The following is a 23396-nucleotide window of genomic DNA, read 5'->3' on the forward strand; positions in this document are numbered from 1 at the left end:
TGCCCACTACTTTTAAGTCTGGCACATATATTAGCAATAATAGAACAAATAATCTTTGTGTCAATTAACTGTGTTGTATAGGCATGTTCAAAGGTCGGTAGGAATGGCAGAAGATGAGTGGCAAGTGATGTGAAAAAGACGTACAAAATCATTGCATAGGGTGCAGGTAACCGACTATGAGGTCTGCGACTGCTTACTGCCACTTTATCATAATGTAAAATGTTGTGTCTCAGCAACACTGTTGGCACATGCCTGCGATACTGCCAGCAACTGTCACTTGTATGATGATGTTAGTGTGATTTCAAATATGGGCCACAAAATTACATGGTTTAAGTAACAATTCTTTTGTTCATACTGCAAGTAGCACACAATGCTTACATAGTGTATATGTATAGGGAAACTTAAATAGTTAACACCATTATACAAAATAGAAAAACTTTATTTTGAATGATAGGAGAAATCGTCTTTCCACAAACCATTACTGAAATTAGACGGCGACAAATTACACACACATGCAACTACAAAAGAAAAAACCTTTCCAAGTTCACTGTCCGCTTGTACTAGTATCTGCGTAGTTGCACAACAGAGACGGGCGTTGCATGTAGTGTCCGCGGTGAGTCGCTAGTGACTGTCCATGAACTGCACCTCGGACAGCAGCAGCAGAGTCTTTGGTAGCGGCCTCAGCTGGGGAGACAGCACCGTCATGCACTGCCTCTCCATGTCCACGTTCGTCCTGCAACACGCTCATCTGTCACAGCACTAGGGTTGTGCGAATGTTCGGTATACCGATACCGAAATTTTGCTACTTTCATTTTCGATTTCGGTAAGAATTTCATCTGTCGAAGTTCGTTTTTAGCGAAATATTTCGAGCCAAACGAAAGTTCAATAGCTTACCGAAGTTCCGTTTGTTCTAGTTGAAAAAGAACTCGTAATTTAATAAAAATGTACAGTAGAATACCGGTACAATAACGTACCTTATTATAAAGTATATTTCACTTAACGAATTTTTTTTAAGTCCCCGCCAAAAATCGTATCTTCGCCATGCAAAACGGTTTCAGTTTAAAGTATCATATTTTCACTATAACGTAAAAATTCTACTAGTAGCGTGGCATTACTACACCAAAATTTACTTAAACTGGTAAATAAATTTCCAGCTAAATGATTAATGTAGTAGAACAAAGATACACAAATACCACCGCAACGTATTTTCTAACCTCTAAATTCTCAAAACAAAGTTAACAAACAGTTGCGCGCACAACCATAGATTATACCGTACGTAGTATGCGACGTGAGCAACACAACACCATTCGATACATCGAAAGACGGAAGTTTGAGAGAAGTATTAATTAGTTAGACAAAAGTGTTACGCTACGCTAAAAATACTGTTTGATGTCTGTGCCGGGATTGTTTATTGTTATTGTTGAGTTTATTTTCAGGTTACGTTATTTAGACACCGCATTGTATTTGTGCTACAATATGAATGATCCTGGAGATAAAAAGAAACGAAAGCAATTCACGCTTAAGGAAAAAGTGGATATACTCAGAGAACTAGACAAGGGGAAAAAAGCAAGTCGCAGTTGCTAATACATATGGCATTGCGGCTCTCCTGTAGCAATTTTTTATATATTTTTTTTCTTTTTGTAAAGATATGTATGCATGTTTCAGTACTAAGTACAAAAACTTGAGGTACCTGTAAGTACTTAGCACTGAGATTCTACTGTAATGTCTTTATATGATTTGCTTGTTATTACTAATAATGTAATAACATATGCAAATCATATAAAGACATTAATTAGAAAAAAGATTTCCATTAAGATTAATTTACGTGGTGATGAAAAAAACTCACATTAATGAAAATACGGTAAAATCATAATTTGAACAAACATGGCAGATAAAGTAAACAAAATTCAACCGTGATTACAGTAGGCCTAGGTATCAAAACAAAATCATGCAATATTTGAAAAATTACCTGATTCATTTGCTTTCAAACAGTAGTGTAGGTACTATATTCGTAAAACATACATTCCAGAACTGTTAGTACAGTATTTAGTATTTACCGTATACACATAAACAAAGAACGTACCTACTTTTATTCGCGCACAGCCAAACAAAAACATTGTCGTCTGCTTTATTTAAATTTTACATACTCTGACTGGCATATAAAATCCTCATAATATACAGCCAATTAGACAAAAAGGTCAACAAGTCACTGCGTGTAATGACCACTTGGCAGCAACCATTTGTTATGTTTTGTTTTGACCATGTCCCTTGCCTGGTCTACAGCTTCCTGAGCTAGCCATGTGTGACAGTGGTGCAAGATGGCGGCCGTTCCGCAGTATTCACGTATTTTTTCATCAGTACCATGCACATGATAAATATATTATCATAGACTGCGACATTACGACTGTAAAGGAAATAGTCTGTGCGCTGAAAGATCTGGATTGATTCTTGAAATTTACGAGTGACATGGGGCTGTGTTGTGTGGTCTAGGGCGGATGTTGATTATATTAAATAATAATATTTATATATATATATATATCAAAAGGTACCAAAATGATTTATGTAATAGAATTTATTACTGAAGAGCAAATTTTGGGGCACTTTTTTCTTTGTTAATTAAAAAATTTCGCTTAACTTTCGTTAAGAATATATTTATCTCATAGAAAAATTCATTTTCGTTTCACTTTCGCGAAACTTGATAAATTTTCTTTCACTTTCATTTCGTGTGGAAAAAGTCACTTTCGCACATCCCTACACAGCACGCAAGACTTTCCAATCATGCAATCAAGGTTTTACATTTGTACGCTTAAATACCTAAACAGTAATTACATCCAAAACATTACATTTTTTAACCAAAGTGTACGTGTTGTAAATGTGTAAAATAAAGTTAGTTGTGTAGCACATTCTTAAGACTATAAAAGTAAATATCTAAGTAAAAAAATCTATTTACCGTATTGGTCCGAAAATAGGCCGACCTTTTTTGCCAGTTTTGTCAACCTTGAAATCTAGAGTCGGCCTATAATGGGGCACTAGCCAAAATATAGTATAATTAAACACATACATTTCAAGGAGAATCACTTATGGCATAAAAATGTTATCAGATATACAATTCATTGACCTAAACTTACGCCGTACTTAAGTAAAATTAGTAATTTTTCCAACGTAGAAATTTAGTAAACACACTTAACCCCAATAGCGTATCATATTTTAAGTTAAGTACACAGATATGGTCACTTGTAGCACATAGCTTTTAAAAGCTCGGTCTGGTTATTTTTGAACTGTATTTAACAGGCTGCGGTAATTTTATTTGCTTGTAAAATGTGGTATTTACAGTAAACAGTTAGTAAAAACAGCAATTTTGCCGTACGGTTATTTACCGTCGTATGCTTTATTTACGCTTCTACCACAGGAAAAACAAAATGACACCAGTGTTGGCAACTTGTAGTTGCGACACGAATAAACAAATACCGGTACATACCAACAGTAACAAGAACAATAAAACCTATTTGCAATATTGGCTGTTTTATGGTTGATTCATACACGTTTTACATGAAACCATTTTGGGTTCTTTACGACAAAATTAAACGTAACGGTAAATGTTTTTACGTCACATTTTCTATGAACTTAGAAAATTTAGCCATTGCCGTGTAAAATGTTGGCACCACTACAAGAGAATGTGAAGATAAACGGAAATATAAACTCTCAAATATTTTTGTCAGTTCAATAAATACTAACTTAGTTGAAGTGTTACTGTGGTAATATGCTGCTGATAAACATTTTAGTTAGTTAAAATTTATTTTCCCCTGATTTTGAGTGTGCTGTAGAAGAGGTCGGCCTATTTTCGAGGTCGGCCTATCTTCGGGCCAATACGGTACTAAACTGAGAGAATTTGAAATAGTGATGGCCCGATATTCGATATCGGTAATATCGGCACATTTTTCAATATCGGACATCGGTAAATACTTGCGATATTTTGATAACCGATGTTTGCTCTCGTCAATAATACTTCTCACATAACCTTAACTGTAATTCCAAGCTTATTTTCCACGGGTGTAATTTATCTTTCTTCACGTCACCATTTTACCTAGTAATTCCAAGAATATTTTCCACTGAAACAATTTCAAGCCTATTTCTTCTTTCTGATACTGCAATGCATCCTGACGGTTCAATTCTTCCATGTGTACACAAATCCCAGTCATTAATGCATATTTATTCGTTTCAGATATTCGCAAAATGTTTTCGCTTGATGAATTTTCGAAGTTCACCTAGTGTACATAAATTGAAAACATAAAAAAAAATAATTACGATATTTAATTTAATAAGTGGTGTAGCCGTAAGTAAACATTGGGAAGAATAAAGTTGCTGCTTGATATAACCATAGAGTAAGTAAAGGATATAATAGGCATTTTCTTTCCGTGTCGTTTCATGGTCGCCAACTGCTGTTCGATACAAAGACGTTACATAAGTTTTACAAAAGCTAAAATATGAAACGTGTTTAAGTAGGGCAAGTTGTAGCAAAGGTATTATGTTGGCTATATTGAGTGCATTGCCAATAACATTAATAAAGATGTGTGGTTTAGTGATGGGCAGAACAGTTCTTTTGACCGAATCGGTTCTTTTGGATCAGTTCCGTGAAATGATTCGTTCAGAACGATTCGTTCATCTCGGTCAATTCGTTCTTTTCTGTGTATGGGATCTGGCTCTTTTATCAGGTGTCGTAACTCGTTCATTCTTTAGATTAGAGTATTAGGTACGTGTTTTTGTATTTGAATTTGAACATTGCTTTCCGTAGCCAGTGAATCACAGTTGCGTAAATGAAACAAGATTATTTATATTTTATTACTTTTTAAGTAACAAATATTAATATACAGGCTATTTACACTTTAGTGACAGTAAAGTGTTTACATGTAGACCAACACATTTAGAGAAAATAATACAAAAATTTAATACTACTACTGCGATTCAGTATGAAGAGAGACAAATGAAGTACATTAATTAACCCAAAAATTGTAAGTGTGAACATTTGTAGTTACTTTCCTTGTTATTTTTAATCATGCGGGTTTTTTTTTAGTTTTTTATTTCCAAATTTGTGAATGTGAAAAAGCAATTTTAAACCACTACTTAACAGTTGACATTTTCAGGTATAGATACTTTTCATGTTACCCTATTTTATTTGATCAGTTATCGTTTGCTCTTGTGAACATGCGCACGCTGTGATTACTAATTCTTCAGACTCCTGACGTCATGAATCATTTCACGAACGAATCAGACCGGGCGCGTGGCCGGTTCTCTCATCTCGTTCTCTCCGCGTTCTCGTTCTTCCGAATCTTTCAAGGTACCGGCTCTCAAAGAGCCGGTTCTTTACATCGCGAACGAATCGCAAGATTTCGTTCTCTCAAAGATTCGTTCTTTTTGAACGAATCGTTCACGAACGACCCATCACTAGTGTGGTTTTTTAAACTGCAGTACGTTTGAAAGTTGTATTGAAATTACTTTTCACGTATTTTTAACGTGTTTTCGCACCAATAAATGGAGTGATACACTTGAACAATGGTCACAAAATTTGCTAATTGAAGACCTTCCTTTCTAGCGTGTCGTTTACCGTGATGAAATTTTACAAAGGGTACAAAAGTTTGATGTTTTTCTGACAGTATTTTTCGTAGATTACAGTTGAGACACTGGACTAAGTACATGCAGTGACTCGTGAATTTGAATTTAGAGAGCTTATTTGTAGGCCATTATGGTAATTTCGTTATTAGCTTTCATTTTATGTGAATTTACAATATTTTACAATTAATAAAAATTATATACATTCACATAAGTATGTTTTATTAAAATTTAACATTTTTCATTATTGTCTCTAACAATACTCCAGAACCACAATTTTATAAAATCAGTATTAGAAATGAGATAGGCCTATTATCGGAATATCGGGTATCGGGTATCGGATCGGTAAATTTGGAAATATCGGAATTGGTATCGGGTTTTTGGATATCGGGCCATCACTAATTTGAAACAATATAAAGTGGACAATACACAGATAACATACAGTCTATGTTTAAGTTTTCATTTGTCTCTGATCTGTCCTGGTGCGCCACACCAGTTTTCTATGCTAGAATGCCTCATGTTCCAATATGGAATGTGGTCGTCAAGTCAGCAGTAAAGATGCCACTTTTTGTTACTAGCGTAACGTCTCTGAAAAGATTGTGTATGGTAGCCTGAACTGTTCTTTAAATGCTATACAGCCTATACATGATATTTCAAATGTGGAGGCTATCATACACAGTATTGTAATAATACAATTTAAAGGTTTTTTTCCTCATAAATATTGTAAATAAACAAGCTTAAAGGTCACAAGGTTTACAAAAAAAAATTTCAGACAAATTAATTACATACCCATGACTGACTATATGATGATAGTCAAATTACAAATGAAACAATATAAGAATTTTAATAACTAAAATTTACACACATCATGGTATAAAAAATATATATATTTTTGTAAATCTTTGTGCCTTCATTTTAGCTCAAATCAGTCAAGCATTCAAGCAAACAGAACATGTCAATATCGTTAATATTATGTATTTATTTCAATTTAATATATCAGTAAATACTAAATATAATTAGTTTTTGTACTGTAAGATTATTTTACTTTTTAAAAAATATTTTTTAAACAATCTATTATAAATTGGGACATAATTTAATCTAATGAAAATATTGTATTGTAAATTAAGCTACAATAATAAAATACTGATTATTACAAAGAAAATGAACTTGTAATAGCAAGCTTAGATAACTACTTGAGGTACCGATACTTGGCAGCATCAGGTGCACAGCAATCAGATTATACGTATATGGTTTTTATTCAGTGACGTATAAATGATAAATTATTTCGCTTAAATTGTTATGTCTATTGTGATGTCATCATGTAATGTAAATAGAAAATAAGAACAGCTGTGAATTAAAACACACAGATACTGCATGTCAAGAACGTAACACTTGCCTCACTACTGATATTTATAAGGAGATTCAGGTAAATATTTTTCCACTCTTAGTTAACACACACTGATAGGTATAATAGGTCAATATCAAGCACAACTAACATACTGAATTGGAGTTGACAAACACCAGATATTGCATAAACTAATATTTTTATGTGGAGGCACAATTACCCACCATTTGGGCTTCTCGCTGCGGTCACTAGTTTTGTACACAAACGATTATTTAAATTGAATAGTATAAGAATGCTCAAGCTGTATTTCCCATCATAGGCCCAGAAGTTTATTGCCAACAAAATGTAGTCAATGTTTGCAGGGCCAGAAATACTATGTAAAAAATGTAGGCACTGAAATCTATAGCACGTGCGAGTGCTGACCTATTTGCGATTGATTTAAATTTATTTACATGTTTTCTCTCACACGTTTTTGAGACAAGAATAATAATTACCATCAATGATGCCACGCAGTGTCCTTTCAGCTGCAGCCGGTCACACATACACTCACATATGTACACTGCAGTGAGACTGGGGACTGTGTCCAGTCAGAACTAACACTTCATAACTACTGAGTATTCTGCGCACACTACGAGTCATAGTGTCAACACATAACTTTACGGAAGTAAACAAAAAATAAGTGTTACATTTATAAAACAAAATGTGTAACTGTATTGTTTATGCAAGAGAGAAAATTAATCACTGTTTATGTCACAAGTGGCCTGCCTCAAATCAGTATTATTTCCAACAGTACTTTAGCTATGTTGGAAAGTTAAATAAATAATCAAAAATGTATTGTCAACTGTGTTTTTTATATGTTTGCTGTAAAATAATTTCGGATGTTTAAAAGAAGGTTTGAGCATCTTCAGTGTTTTAAACTTTTTAAATGAAAATAACTTTTCTTTTCATTACCTGGTGCTGCTAGTATCATTGAGGAAAATTACTTTTTATTATCTGCAGATAATCACACCAAAAATACAAAACTAGGACATTATTCAATGCACAACTAAGTAGGCAACTACGTACATACATAGATTTATCCACACCCTACTGCAATGCCCCCCAATTGTGTTACTTGCAGGTACTTGAGTAGCTTGAACAGGAGCTATGCAGATGTTGGAATTTAAATTTGCAACACAGTAGTTGTCTTTCTACACACATCAGTGTGTATTCAAATGCAGAATGCTCTACTCTATTATGAATTAACTGCATTGATGATATCAATGATACATGAAAACTAAATAGAAATTCCTTTTCCAGGAGGAACAGAGATCTGGGTAGAGATAAAAGAAATAAGGTACAGGCAGTTTGAACATGCCTCATCATTACAAACTAAAGTACTAACAGCTTCTACTTACACACAAATAAAGCCAGCCACATTCGTTGTGATGACATCTTCTTCAACAGATGATGCGAAGCTCACCGCGAGTAGGTGATGAAGAAGATTAGGACCTACCATGAAAACAATTTTTTTTCTTTACAAAGTTAACAAAGTTATATTTGATTTTTGTAAATTATAAAAAAAATTTTCACAAACACCTTTGCAACAAACGTTTAAAAATCATGACTAGTGATACTTTACATCCACTTCTCCAATCCATTAGTGCAGTATTTTCATACTTTAAATAAAGTCAGTTCAACACCAACCAAATACTCCTTCACTACTTTATTATGGTGAAACTAGAAATTCTGTTGTAAAATATTAACGGATGATGACAATACATTAGGGCTTAACTCTTATTGACACCCGTGTGATATGAGGCTGGAACATCAATGGAATGCACGGGTGGTGGAAATGGGAGTATTCCGAGCAAATCCCCTCTCGGGGCAACATCTGTTACATTTTCACATGCGAAATATCTGGACGTGACCCTAGCAGGAATCAAACTGAGATCTGACCACTCAATCACCATGGCCCCCAGAAAATTAAAAAAATTTTTTTTTAATGATTTTTAAAACAATAATAATGAATTTTTGATAACCTTGCTTAGAATATTCATTGTGGTTACTAGGTATCTTTCAACTACAGCTATTCTGATTCAATTCCGATAACCACTTCTTTGCCACTGCACCTGGGATTCAGTAGAGCTACTTCCAAACAAGTGTTTGAAAACACCGGAGAAACACACCCGGGGTGACCGCCACCAGCTTTGTCATGTTGTCCTCTGCCTTCATGCCGAGCGGCATGCACGAGTCGGGCAACGCCGGGGCTCCCACTTTGTATATCTTGGTGTCGCTGAACCACACGTCGAAGGAGTGGGGGTAGAGCGGGGTGCGCAGGCCGTAGAAGTACTCCCGCACCCGGTTGTCGCGAGAGTCCGCACGCACGTACTGACTCCTCTCCACCACCTGGGCACGCACAGCAACCAATCCACCAACTGCTGCGGCATGGAGCACACCCAGCCCCTTCTCGGCTTCATCAGTCGCAACAGAATCACATATACTTACCAACAGTGTAATGTTACCAGTAAACAGTCTAAATAAAAAATTGAGTCCTTGATTTAATGGTACAGAACACAGAAAATATTATAAAACACATAAAACATTTTTCATAAGTAGAGAATAAATATTTTGATTTCTACTTTAAAATACATCGTTTTATAGGGAAAAAATACCCACACAAAGAGCTCGGAATTTAATAGCGGGATCAAAAACATTATGCGACAATTACGTGCGAGGATTTTTTAATCCAAATTTGACGCACTAAAATATAGGTGCGACGATTATGCGATAAAAGAGGATATCGTTCAGGCTCGCATTCAGGTCACAGATTTTGTTTTTCTATTTAAAGTTGAAGAAAGATTTTTGTTGCATGACTTTACTAAATTGTTTGGTGTGCTCTTATATACTTCACTTTTTAAATAAACGTACTTTCCATAAGTGGGTTTTAATGTTTTTATGAATAACATTACCTAACAAAATTTTTTCTCTCGCATAAACGTTGCACCCTTACATTTCAAACTTGATTTTAGTATAAAATGTGCAATGATTATGTGATAAAACACGGTAATCAAGGATATAAAAAAGATATGCATTAACCAAAATTTTGCAACACATCGACCCTGAATGTAAGATGGCACCAAATTATACAAGTCAAGTCCTTCTCTTACATGGTAGGAAGTTAGTGAATAAATAACAAAAGAAATAAAATAAAATCCAAATAATTTTTTTGTTTTTTTGCCCAAATCTCTGTGAGAATTAAATATGCTTAACAAATATTTAATATAATTAAATAATGATTTTATTAAATACACTAGAGTCCCGTTATAGCGAGGTGTCACGGTTCCGGGTTTGATCCTCGCTATAACCGTGTCCTCGCTATAACCGAATTGGACAAATTTTGGCCCCCAAAAAATAAAAATTAACCGAAAATAGCATAAAAATTGTGTTTAAACCTGTATAATTGGAAAATAACAGGTTATATTAACGAAATCTTAATTTCTGTGAGCAGATGTGTGAATTCTCTTTAAAACGATACCCCACAAGTACAGATGCGATCACCGATTGCGTCAAAATAACCAGAATACCCTACCACGTACCACGCCACGTAAGTATAGCATCTCAGCCCGCGGCCGACGCAGCATTGTCCTGCTATCTATTGCCGACGCGGGCTGTCTGCTGACGGCCATGTTGGTTCGGGATGTAGCTAACAGGTGGTGCTAGTGTAGCGCGACGATTTAATTCCTTACAAAATAGCAGGAGTGCGGCTGCGGCAACGCACGTACGCCTCAAACGAAATAGTCGCTGGAAAACTATACTTTTTCATTTAAAAAAACCTGTCAACTTTTTTAGAAAATAAATTTGGGATTAAACTCAAACCATCACCACCCCTTTCCCGGACAAATACCCCAACAATTGACCGAAACAAAAGTTACAAGAAAATTGTCCTAGCGATTCGGAAATAAATACGGTAGAGCCTACTAGAGGTGTAAAAGTAACGAAAAAATGCGTACCCGTATGTATTCGTTACTATAACAATTAGTACTCGTTACTATCGTTACGTTACTCGTTACTTCTGATACCGCATAATTTGCTATGTTATGTTGCAGCAACGAATCCAGTCGTATTGCGTACGCGTACAGTATGTCGTCGCGTAAATAATAATAAATAGAATATAAACAATTAATAGTTTTTGTTAACCAAGAAACAATTAAATCTCATTAGAGCGGCTTTCTAATATTATCTCTTTTAAGATAACAACAAAAAAAACGTGAAAATATACGCGATTAAAAAACAAAAACATACATATTTCTAATTTGTAAAAAATACTTTCTTACGTTGTTTCTGTTCCAATATCAAACTTTGTCTACACACGGTACAGATAACTAACGGAATTTTTGATAAAATAAAGAAAGGACGGGATTATATTTTTAAAGCCACGCACTTAGGTGGCGACTGCACGGCTGAAGAATGTGACAGGCGTCAACGGCAAGATGTCTAGTGGCGAGCGAGAGGGGTGGAGATAAAGCAGACAAATAACAAAAGCACGCTTCAAGCTCTCACGCCGTAAATTCCTCAAAAATACCTCGTTATAGCAGTGTTCTCGCTATTACCGTGCTCGCTATAACGAGATTCTACTGTATTTCAAAAATCCAATTAAAAAATTCAGTAATTTTAAACAATTTTTTTCAATTAAACAATTTTTTTAAATATTTTTACAATACAACTGCTAATAATTTTCCCCACCATCATGCTGAAGATCATCACTCTCACTACTGACATTCTCTTCAATACACCGCAGCATGTCATCTTCAGTAGCATCCATGACATTTGACAAACAGCATTTTTTGAAACCTAAATGGTAGTTTAAATAGTTTGCTGTCAGTAAGAAGACCCCCAATTTTTTTTTGGTCGCCTTATATTGAAAAACTCTCGTCTTATTCTCGGGTGAATACGGTAGGTAAGGACGTGTCACTCACACCGCCGCTCTTTGGCAGGAAGACGACCTTGACGAAGGTGGGCATGTCCCTGACCAGCTCGTTGTACAGCCTCTCCTGGTCCAGCACTATGATCAGGTCCACCTCAAACGCCTGAGCGATGTGCGTCAACTGCTTGTAGCCCTCTGCCTTCACCCAGCCGCACGTATTGATTATCACTCCGGACGCATTGGCTGGAACACACAGACTGGCAAACTTATCACTGGGCAACCATGGAATGCTGAATTTAATAAGTGGTGATGTAACCAGTGAACCAATTCTGTTTAAAAAACTGAAACATGGTTGCTGTATTAGTTCTTTTTCCTGCATATGACTCTTTAAGCTGCAGCAAATAATTAAAGTGTAAGTTATAATAGTGACAAACTTTAAGCTGTAATAATGTAGGTGTTGCCATAATCTCTTTATATGAATGAACATTCTTAAGGAGGATTTAAATAACCAGTTAGATAAAAAAACTAACTGCAATAATAACAATAAAATAGAGCAGGTATTAGAGGTGATATCAATTAGTATTTGCCCTTATATGTTATACAATAAACAATATGAACAAAAATCCTTGCAGAATAACACAAACAAGCATTATACATAAGAAGAGCACAAATGTGTAGATATAGCCACCAGATTGATGCTGTGCTGTATTGCCTTACCTTTTCTGTTAGCTTGCATCCTCTCAGAGACGACTTCCGAGAGGCGAGACACCAGCATGTTGTAGAGAGCTGTGTTGGCACCGGCGTTCTTGTGGCCGTAGTGGTACACAAGCGGGGCCTGCTGCGAGAAGCCCTCCTCCACGTTGGCCGGCCTCTCCACCAGCAGCGCCCCTGCACACCACACACCGCGCCTGACGGCCGTGCTACCAGAACTGTTACCGCAGTCTCAACTACCGAGCTGTAAGAGCTGCTGTCATCACTTAGAAACCAACAACTAAGAAACACACAAGACACAGTTTTATAAGGCATGTAGTTCTAAATGGGACTGGGGTCTAACTTGTGTTTTTAGCTTCATGATTGTAGTTGTTAATTTTTTTTTAAACTTATAAAGTTATATAAATTATACAAGTTATATAAGATGTAATTTATGTGGTTTCATCATTATTAAGTGTTTGTCATTCGTTATAAACTTGCAACTTAGAAGCACACATTGGTGGACCACATAACTTAGAAAATTATCATTTATAAGTGACATAACTTAAGACTCGTGACAGTTATATGTTATTATTTACTAAGTTTTTTAAAGATATTAATGTTATAGATTTATTTTTCAAGATACAACTGTTCTAAGTTGTTATTATCTAAGTTATGTTTGGATCCTGAAATATTATAACGAATAACTATAACACACTTGAATGATCAACTTATGAAATTAATGACAATAACATAAACACAGCAAACAGTAACGAGCATATAAATTTTTTAAAAATCATCTCACAACACAGAAACAGCTAGATTATAACTAATCATGCGACTATCAAATATTTATGGAATAAAATTTTAACAAACAGCTAAAATAATTTTTTTTACACTTTACAGGTGTCTAAGAAAATTTGTCCAAATACAGTAAAATGAAAAACAATGAAATATACATGGAACCATGATAAAATGTGCAATTTGAAAAAGGAGCGAGTGGAGGGGGAGGGAAATGTCATTGAATTTTTAAAACAGTAAAATTTTAAGTTTAAAAACTGTTTTGTTGATCTAACTGATTATATAGGTATGTAAAAAAGAGTATGAATATTTCCTACTTCAAATTAAATTTAAATTGATCTCCCATGGAATCTGCATTGATTTAAAATTTAGTTTAGTGTACGTGATAAATTTATTCTACTAATTTTAGATAAAATCTTTAATCAAATGAAACACAAATAATGGAAAAAGCAGGTGTTTGTTAAGATACTACCATGTTGTATTTGTTGTTGTTGATACAGACAATCAAAATTAATGGCCGGGTAGCAAAATTAACACAGTTTCGGATCAATACAAGTTTAATTAAACATTTGCTTTTGATTTGTCTAAAACTATTGAATGTACAATATAGCCATAGGAAAACAAGGTATATTTGACAAAATAACGTTTAGAATCATATACATATTTTCATGTAAACTGTATAACATAAAATAATTTTGCATCAACAGTTAAATATTTGATTTAATAAAAATTTAATCAAAATAATAAAATACTATACATATCAGTAAAATATTGGTTTCTACTAATGAATAACTATTTTATTTCTCATTGTGGCTTAAGCAAGTACCTTAAAAATTATAAAACTAAAAGCTTTACTAACACAATTTAAGGATATTTCATGTTACCAATCTTTGAAGTACTGAGTTGCTGGCAATAGCCATATATTTCTTTTCCCTTTCGTTATCACAAGAAAAATTCCAGAAATATTTTGTGAGATCCCTGGTATTCACTGACCATTCTCATTTCCTTCACTTTCCCTCGTTTTCTAAAATTGTAACAATATGTGATATCACATAATTTTTATTCAGAACATAACACTTTCTCATCCCATGATTATTACTTGTATTTATCTTAGTATTACTGTACTGTAAAGTATCATATTCATTAATCAATTTTATACAAATCAGTATGTTAAATTAAAAAAGAACAAGGAAACATGCTTTCCTACACAGGGACTTTCGTATACCAACTTATCACTCTTTAAAAACTTATTAAATTCTGTTAATTTCATTTAAAACCATAATTGTTTCCTATGTTAAAACATCAAACTTATATAACAACTTATAAAATTGTTTTAATATTAACATAAGCCACAAATAAATTTACTGATATCTCACAACACAGAACAGAGGTAGTTAATATGCAACATTACAAATGTACTTTGTTATAAACAATCTTGGCACTAAAACTACCACCACGTGTGATTTAAATTTTTCATTCAGAATATTATCAATTTTATATTGAGTTCAGCTAGCACTGCCCATTTTGTCTATCACTTGTCATACATGCAAGTATAAATCATAATAATCTTTAGACCTGGATGCATCAGAGTTCTAGAGTTTCATGTGGATGTAGACAGCAATGTTACACCTCCAAACGCACAAAGACTCGCAACTGTGAACGGACAGCGCGAAGTGGCTCACCGATGGTTCCCGGTATGGAGATCTGTCCCTGACCGACGTCCAGGTCGACGAATATGGGTCGCCGGCCCATCCTGACGGCGTAGTTGAGCAGCAGCCGGCAGACGGTGGACTTGCCCACATCGGTGGGGCCGGCCACCATGGTGATGGGGCCCCGGGTGCTGCCCGCCTCCGCGCTGCGTCGCAGCTGTTCCAACGCCGCGTGCACGTTGAGGTACATCACCTGCACCGCAACATGCCCCCCGGACCTCCACTACCAGGGCCACTCGCCCACGGACGATGCACAGAGACGAACCAGCGTTATCAGCTCCTATTTTTTGTATCCTCTTATGTCGCCGGCAGCGAGGTCAATAGAGGCCGCAATGCACAACAAAGTACACGGGGAAAGAAATCAGCTCAGCATTTGCTTGAAGTGAGTTTGGCAAAACTAGTGAAAAAAAGAAATCAAGGAGGTCGAAACAGGATTTTAACCCGTGTCCTCTGGAAAGTAAGTCACCACTTCGCTCCATCCTTTCCTACGAGTGGCAATGATAGACGGTTCAGGGAGCGCCAAACTCGAGATGGGAGAGAGCAAGGAAACTTATTATCTGAAAAGAGGGAATAACTTAACAAGAGTTGCAGAGGAAATAGTTATTTCTACTTAGAAAATGTGATTTTAACACACAAAGATAAGTACAATTCAGCAGGACAGCTTGCTCCTCAAATCATATACAAAAGCTTCTCAACCAATCAAGTTTAAGTAAAAAGTTTTATTTTTAGCTGTTATAATATAGATGATGTAGGCCCTACTTATACCTGTATTTGTCAGAATTAAATTATCTCTATACATACCCCAAAAAAATATACGTTCACAATTTTTCTAAGTTGTGAATCTGTTGCTTGATGAAATTAAATTAAATGCCACTTAATAATGAGAAGAAAAAAAATGTTTCAATTGAACTCACCATTGGTGTTTCCTTTGCAACATAGCTAACATCCGTCTTCCCCCTCAGCTCTACCACACATCCTTGCCACGTGAATACAGCAATTTTGGCTCCCGTAGTAAAAACATAATTTTTTCCTTTGACTAGTTCTGTGCCAAATATTTCAGCCATTCCACTCTTCAGCTGTAAAAATAGCCAAATAAAAATAACCAATCAAACCAAAGGCTACATACCGACTGTAAAATTACAATTACAATAAATAAATAAATAAATAAATAAATAAAAATAAATTAAACATCTTTTTTTACTAATATCAAAAATTTGCAGTATAATTAATGCAAGCACTAAATTGTCATGCTACGAGGTTGCTACTTGTTGACATTTGAAAATAACCCCTTAGTGATCGCAGAGATGTACACAAAAATAATTGAAAACCATCTTCACATTAAAAGTTTAAACATATCTACATTACTTTCTGGCAATCCAAAACAGGGGGGAAATAATAGATCAAAATATAAACTAGTTAAGGAGGAGCCTCCCATTTCAGGTCACGATGTTATATTTACAGTAATTACAGATAAACTTGAAGACTTTTTCAATTGTTTAACTTTCCCAAAATGAAAAATATAAACAGCGCATACTTTTTGCATAATTAGCTGCCAAAGTTACATTTTTAACATTTTTGGGTTGTACAAATAAGGAAAACTTAATTTATTGCAGAACTGAAACTTTTTAGGTTTAACTGCAATGCCACAGGCTACTTCAAGAAATGGTTTGAATTTTTTTCAGAAAATATTAATTAATTTTACCTGGCATTTCAAAATTCTCAAATTTATTACGATTTTGACAGCCAAGAAACATGCAATTATTTTTGGTTATTAGCGTAGCCAAGTCTGTTTTTCTCAAAAGACTGGCCTGATCGCCTGCGCTTACAATAGTGATTTAATTCTTTTTTTTGCACATTAATAGCGTAGCGGAGACTGTTTGATCCTCTTGTTGCCAACCTACTGATTACTTGATACTAGCTGCAACATGTTCCTGTTCTCCAAAGATCCCTATGCACACAGCGTAGCCAAGACTTTTTTCTAAAATTCCAGGGATGTTTAATGTCAGTATGTTATGGCTAGGGAGAAGACTGTTTTCAGTGCTGCCAACTTCCAAGCATGCCCATCAGTAATCATATTTATGCATGCAATAAAACACACCTAAAGCAAATGCAATAAAGGGTACATGTAATACTAAAACTTAAGACAATAATACATTATTAAACCATCCATTACATATTTTAAAAATAACACAGGTCTAAAAGCGATTTCACTTAAAAAAAAAACACGTACCAGGATATGAATTTTTGACAATGCAACCTTTGCATGTTTGGATTATTCATTCTTCTGGTAGGTAAATTTATTTCTATACCTCATTCAATAATCTGAATTAGATATAAAAAAAAAAAGAACTATGTACCAAAATTATTCTGCATACATATGCAGCCAACATGACATTGAGTTTTAATGTTTCCAAAATATTTAAATATTTAGTATTTCACTAACTGGATGTCTAAATCAGTAATAATTATTGAAAATCTATAACACTTGGTAACACTGTATTTCCACCCTGGAATTTTGGAAAACAGCCTCGGCTACACTGTACGGATTTCTTAGGATCTATTAAGATCCACAAGATCTTAAGCATAAGTGTTTATCGCTACAACTATCAATGAGTAAATTGACTGTGTGCGGGCTACATCACACACACATGGCAAACAAGCAAGAAGTTGAATGTACAAAACAGACAGCAGCTGCTACATTGTAAAATCGCACAAGCGCAGAAAAAACAGCAAACAAACGTCAAACTTCTAACTTTCATCAGTGCTGTGCTCCAAATTTATTAGTGTGACCAAACATGTTATAGGTAAACTCTATTTCAGTGCATAGTGTAGTTAGCGATTGTTTTGATATTTTCATTTCAAAGATAACAAGTAAAACTAATTTAAGAAGGTATATTTCATTGTGAGGCAAAGCTTTGTATTTAAACCTTCCTAGTCATTCAAAACTAAATGGTGAAATTCAATGCTTTAATTTAGGTAATCAAATGGTTCATGTATTGTTATATCACAAGTTTTTTTTATATCTAGGAGCTTTCGATGTAAGTTACTAAATTAAACACAAGCAGCAAGTACCACAGGATCAATGTATATAGGATCATCCCTTCACGATGATGGGATAAACTTGGATTTACGTGATACGGAAATTTAACCAACTATGGATATTTTTCAAACTACTGAGTTGTGTACAAATGTAGATTCAGTTTGTGTGCTGAGCATGAATAACCATGCTATTTTCATGCTGTTTGCATGCTATCATGAATGTAGCCTTGGCTTAACATGATTGTACAGTATTATAAATGTACCTAAACCTGATATAACCAGCCATTTACACGATTGTACAATATTTTAAGTGTAGCTAAATTAACATAATCGGTTGTCAAAATGATAAACTACAGGTCATAATCTAGTGATTTCAGGTTATGAAAGGACACAATGTTCATGCTATTCATGGAACTTAAGGCTCCCACACATAATAAGTCATAACTGCTGGACTTACGAACTGATGGCTTTCCATCAGTAATTCTCGGACATCACAGCTTTTTAAATTAAAAAATTGGAAAACATGGTTTTTACACACTACACACGTCCCTAAATTTAATCCGAAGCGATGGTTTTGTAATTCCTACTAGTTTGTAAAAAAAATTAAATTTTATCTTACATTACAATACCTGTGCTTTTACGTTGCCATGTGTTTTTAATTCCCCATAGTTGGCTACAGTTGTGCTAAACGATCGCAGGTAAACAATTAATGGTGGCGAAAACTCAGGTATTGTAATGTAAGCTTTAAATTGTTTTTCACGAACCAGTAAGAATTAAGAGACAATCCTTTCAGGGTAAATGTAGGGATATGTATAGTATGTGAAAAACAGGTTTTATGATTTTTTCTTTCAGTTCTAAAAAGTCGTGATATCTGAGTATTACCTATCCATCATATCTGACTAGAGGCTCGAAAGCCCTCAGTCCGAACTGCCTGTGTAGGAATACCGTCTCGCCAGTCCAAAAAAATCAAACCATCAGCGGAGTGCCATGGCAGACATCTTTGTTTATACCCTTTTGTTACTTTGGTAAATATGTAGAGTAGCGGTATTTGCAAAAAAAAAAAAATGCTAAAAATCTGAAATTACTTTTATTATATGCTCTTTCACTTCCTCTTTTCATTAAAACCGGCGGAGATAAGAAATTCCAAATACTTTAGGAGATATCGAATTTTTTAATTTTGAACATGTAGAGTAGCAGTACTTTTGCGAAAACAAAATGCTAAAAATCTGAAATTACTTTTATTATATGCTCTTTCACTTCCTCTTTTTATCAAAACCGGCGGAGATAAGAAATTCCAAATACTTTAGGAGATATCGAATTTTTTAATTTTGCAATACTATACCTGTGTAATCATTCGACAGCCGCTATTTTTATTTTGCCGTGTGTTCGTGAATGCGTAATTAATTATAATGGTCGATTAGGTCAGGTCAATTACATTATTAATACTTTCAAACTAAGCGGACATTAAAAATAATGTGAATTAATTTTAATGGCTGTTTAGTTTTAAAATATTTATAATGTAACTGACCTGACCAAACAAACCGGGACAAAGTATGAACAGAAGGAACTAAAATGGTCGATTATGTCAGGTCAGTTACATTATAAATACTTTCAAACTAAGCGGACATTAAAAATAATGTGTTAATTTTAATGGCGGTTTAGTTTTAAAATATTTATAATGTAACTGACCTGACCAAACAAACCGGGACAAAGGAAGAACATTAGGAACTAAAATGGTTGATTAGGTCATGTCAGTTACATTATAAATACTTTCAAACTAAGCGGACATTAAAAATAATGTGAATTAATTGAAATGGTTGTTTAGTTTTGAAGTATTTATAATGTAACTGACCTGACCAAACAAACCGGGACAAAGGAAGAACAGTAGGAACTCACGTAATTGTTTTTTTACTTATTACTTGCGCTACAATAAATGAATAAATAATCACGTATTGGTTTATTTGAATACTGGCCTATCACGGAACTGTCACGTGACAAAATTTTCCAATAAGAAACATGATAGATACTCGTAAACAAGAAACAAAGGTGATCGCCGCATGTACACACAGGTATTGTGATGAAAATTAAAAAATGTGATATCTCCTAAAGTATTTGGAATTTCTTATCTCCGCCGGTTGATTTGAAAAGAGGAAGTGAAAGAGCATAGAATAAAAGTATTTTCGGATTTTTAGCATTTTTTTTTGCATATACCGCGACTCTACATATTTACCATTACTTTTTTTCCTTCTTCCTCTTACTTGTGCAACTGCAATTGCAATATCCAAAGATTATTTTATATTCTACAATTAAATGATTCATCATAACAGCAACAGCAACCACAAGACTGAACGTGTGTAGGAAAGGCTTCTTTTGTTGACTGATAACATGATGTGAAAGTGGGGCGTTAAACGAAGAAGTACATACCTCTGAGCAGTAAAATAATAATAATGCACCTGCAATTGGGCATCCGCCCGGAGGCAAGGAGTTCCCACCCCCCAACTACCCTCACTCCTCCCCCTTCTGGAGCCTCCTTCGTAAGTCCTTCCCTCCTCCCACATCCAGTGTCCTCCCCTCAAGCTCGTTTCAATCTCGCCCCGTCCTCACAAGGAATACCTGCCTTCCTCTCTCTGTCCGTCTCCATTCCCTCACTCATGATCCCTCCTTCCTCGATTGAGCCCTCTGTTCAACCTAGCTCCCAGCTTTCACCAGCCCCCCCCCCCCCCCTCCCCGCCGAATTACTTTATGCATTCTCACTAGCCTTTCTACTTTCCTCCTTTTTTGCAGCGTGCTTCATTTCAGATACTGTCAGTTCGTACTCTTTGGTACGAACTGAGCAGCTGGATTGATCGTGTGAGCAGAAGCCCTCGATTAAATCCAAATGGTCAGGTCAGTTCGGGCTGAGCAGTCGTAACTGGGAGCTGAACTGATCGTGCATGGTAGCCTTAACCTGCAATTACAGGCAATCCTAGGTACAACGTCAAAACCTAACACTTACCTCCAGCGTAATTTTTTCATTTTTACTTTCGACCTCAAATCGTAACTCGCAGTCGGGATCTAATTTAAATTCTTGTGTATTTGCATCCTTCTCATGATCATCCGCCATGTTTACTTTTGTTATTCAACTAATGCATAGACAACATAAACTATGAAATTAACTGCCAGGGCTATTGGTATTATGTTTAGCTCTTTTGTGGATGAAAGTTAAACTAATTAAATGGAAATTTATTGGCAATTGAGCAACTTAAAAATCCTCTTAAACTTCTATTCCCCTTTGTCTCTACCATTTACTCATTAATCTCTTTTCAACCCCATCCAGGACACACCAATAAAGAGTATCTCCGTCTTTCTGTGAAAATCCACGATCTCTCATTTTCCTACATTTCACCAATCAGTGACCTGGATCCCGATTCTTGACCCTGTTGGATTAATTCCTCTAGATGAACTACACTACTGTATGCATTCCCTTGGTCATCCATGATTCAAGGATGATCTGTTCGTCTCACATTGTTTCAGGTATGGGTTCCATAATATTTGGTCCCACACTACAGCAGGGCATTCCAACATCGGTGTAATTTTTATCCTTCAGCCTTCTGGCCATCCCTCAGAATTTTCCCACTCAGTCCCAATGCCTTAATTCTTCACCACCCCAGATTCTTGTACTTCCGACATAAATATGAAAGGCTTTAGGTGGCGCATATGCGAAACTGACATAAGTGCGAACTGCTAGTTCTCGAAATACTCAATATGTGCCTAGAACATGATAAACTGACAGCAGGCCATCAGGTATGCCACAATTAAGCATGGTCACAAGGTCCAACATATTTTTATTACACACACAAAAACATGCACTGCACACGACAAAATGCCCGATAAATCTATGCTACAATTAATACAATACATAAATATACTTACTTACAAAACTATTTGCACAATCAGCACTGGTCCAGCAGCCCACGTGAAGAATTTGACGTAGTACTGCCTTGGGCACTAAACAAAACTAGTGTTCCCGTACCTACCTTGTGACATGACCCACAGCCAGTGTTGATTTAGAGGCTTTAAAACTGACGCCGACCGCCGGTGCTCCCTCTGGTTCGCACAGGCCGTTATGTCACAACACCTCTTAAGTGCATCGAACACGCCCGAGCGTAATTTCCGCCGAGTGTGTAAAAGTGCGCTGCAACGAACACCAAAGCGACGACAGCGCCCGGCCGGGTGTGGCAATGCGCCGAATTAAATATGTAATTATTCTGTTCAAATCAAAAACAACCAATTTAATAACAATTTAAAACATAATTAATTTAAGGGAAATCATGTCTTTTAAGCCCAAAACTGGCCGGATCTGTTTTCCAGCGCTCTACGCGTTTAGGCGCGAGGCCGCAGGGCGGTCTCGAACTCAGTTATTACCCCCTTTTATCTATGTCAGTTACCGTCGGGAGCTCGCAGGGGTCGGACGCTACGCGAACGTCAAGCCATCAACTTTCGCGCTACATCCACATATCAGCAATAGTGTAAGTTTTAAAATCCTTCTTCCAGCTCGGCGCCGACCCCTTCCCAGTCGCACGATATTTCGTGCGACTCGTAACTAATTAAATTTATCTGATTAATAAGTGACTGTAACGTGTATGATTCCAGTGTACCGGGTTACGTACTTTTCGGGACCTTCATATTTCGCCACAGGTTAGATTGCAAATAACTTTGGAACGTCCGTTTGTATGTGCTATTTTCCATGTTAACGTAACTGCCTGTAGAAGTTCTTGCAGCACAGGAGATCTGTGGCTATCCGCCGCGCCATTCACATTTATAATCGACCACTGTAGAAGTCCGTGTACACCGTTTGGCAACCTATCCTGGTCGCACGTACCGTTTACGTAGAGAAATACGCGTGTCGCGGCGGTCAGACAACAGAAGCGGCCAGTACCTGGACCAACAAGTGTATCGGTTCTGAATAAATGCAGTGTCGTGTCAAATCGTTTACCAGTTATTTATAAGGCGTCCTGGGTGGCCTGAACAGCCCGGGTAGGTTTCGAACAGAGATGCGCTCCTGCCTGCAGCCACGAAGCCGAACCCCCGTTAAAACCCCTGAGATCACTTTCAACATTAATGATCAATTTAAAAACTTAGACAGGCAGCGGGAGTGGTGTCAAAACTTTAACCAGCAAGATGGATTCTGTCATGTGTGTCAGTGTAATTTATGTTCTTTTACAGCCGCCCAGATAAAAATTGTCGGCATCTGAGATTTAAATTAGTGATATTGTTGATGCGACTTCTGCTCCCACTGTGGTTGTAACCAGGGGAGCAA

At 35.9% G+C, this 23396-nt stretch overlaps 1 protein-coding gene across 3 annotated transcripts; it reads right to left on the reverse strand.

The window, feature by feature from the left end:
- Window positions 1–418: 418 nt before the first annotated feature.
- On the reverse strand, window positions 419–21546 carry LOC134530223 (protein CLP1 homolog). Of its 3 annotated transcripts, none has more exons than XM_063364895.1 (8): window positions 21093–21546; window positions 15973–16134; window positions 15032–15251; window positions 12576–12746; window positions 11911–12101; window positions 9121–9340; window positions 8350–8443; window positions 419–733 (listed from the first exon to the last, which is right to left on the reverse strand). In XM_063364895.1, exons 1-8 carry the CDS (start codon window positions 21198–21200, stop codon window positions 622–624), a joined length of 1278 nt encoding a protein of 425 aa, XP_063220965.1. In that variant the 5' UTR covers window positions 21201–21546; the 3' UTR covers window positions 419–621. The 3 variants fall into 3 exon arrangements, with proteins under 3 accessions (XP_063220965.1, XP_063220966.1, XP_063220967.1); XM_063364896.1 differs by having other exon boundaries at window positions 419–748; window positions 21093–21232; XM_063364897.1 differs by lacking the exon at window positions 419–733 and having other exon boundaries at window positions 8360–8443; window positions 9064–9340; window positions 21093–21213.
- Between the last annotated feature and the right edge of the window lie 1850 nt (window positions 21547–23396).

This window comes from Bacillus rossius, chromosome 3 (assembly GCF_032445375.1).
Source record: "Bacillus rossius redtenbacheri isolate Brsri chromosome 3, Brsri_v3, whole genome shotgun sequence".
Taxonomy (NCBI): Eukaryota; Metazoa; Arthropoda; class Insecta; order Phasmatodea; family Bacillidae; genus Bacillus; species Bacillus rossius.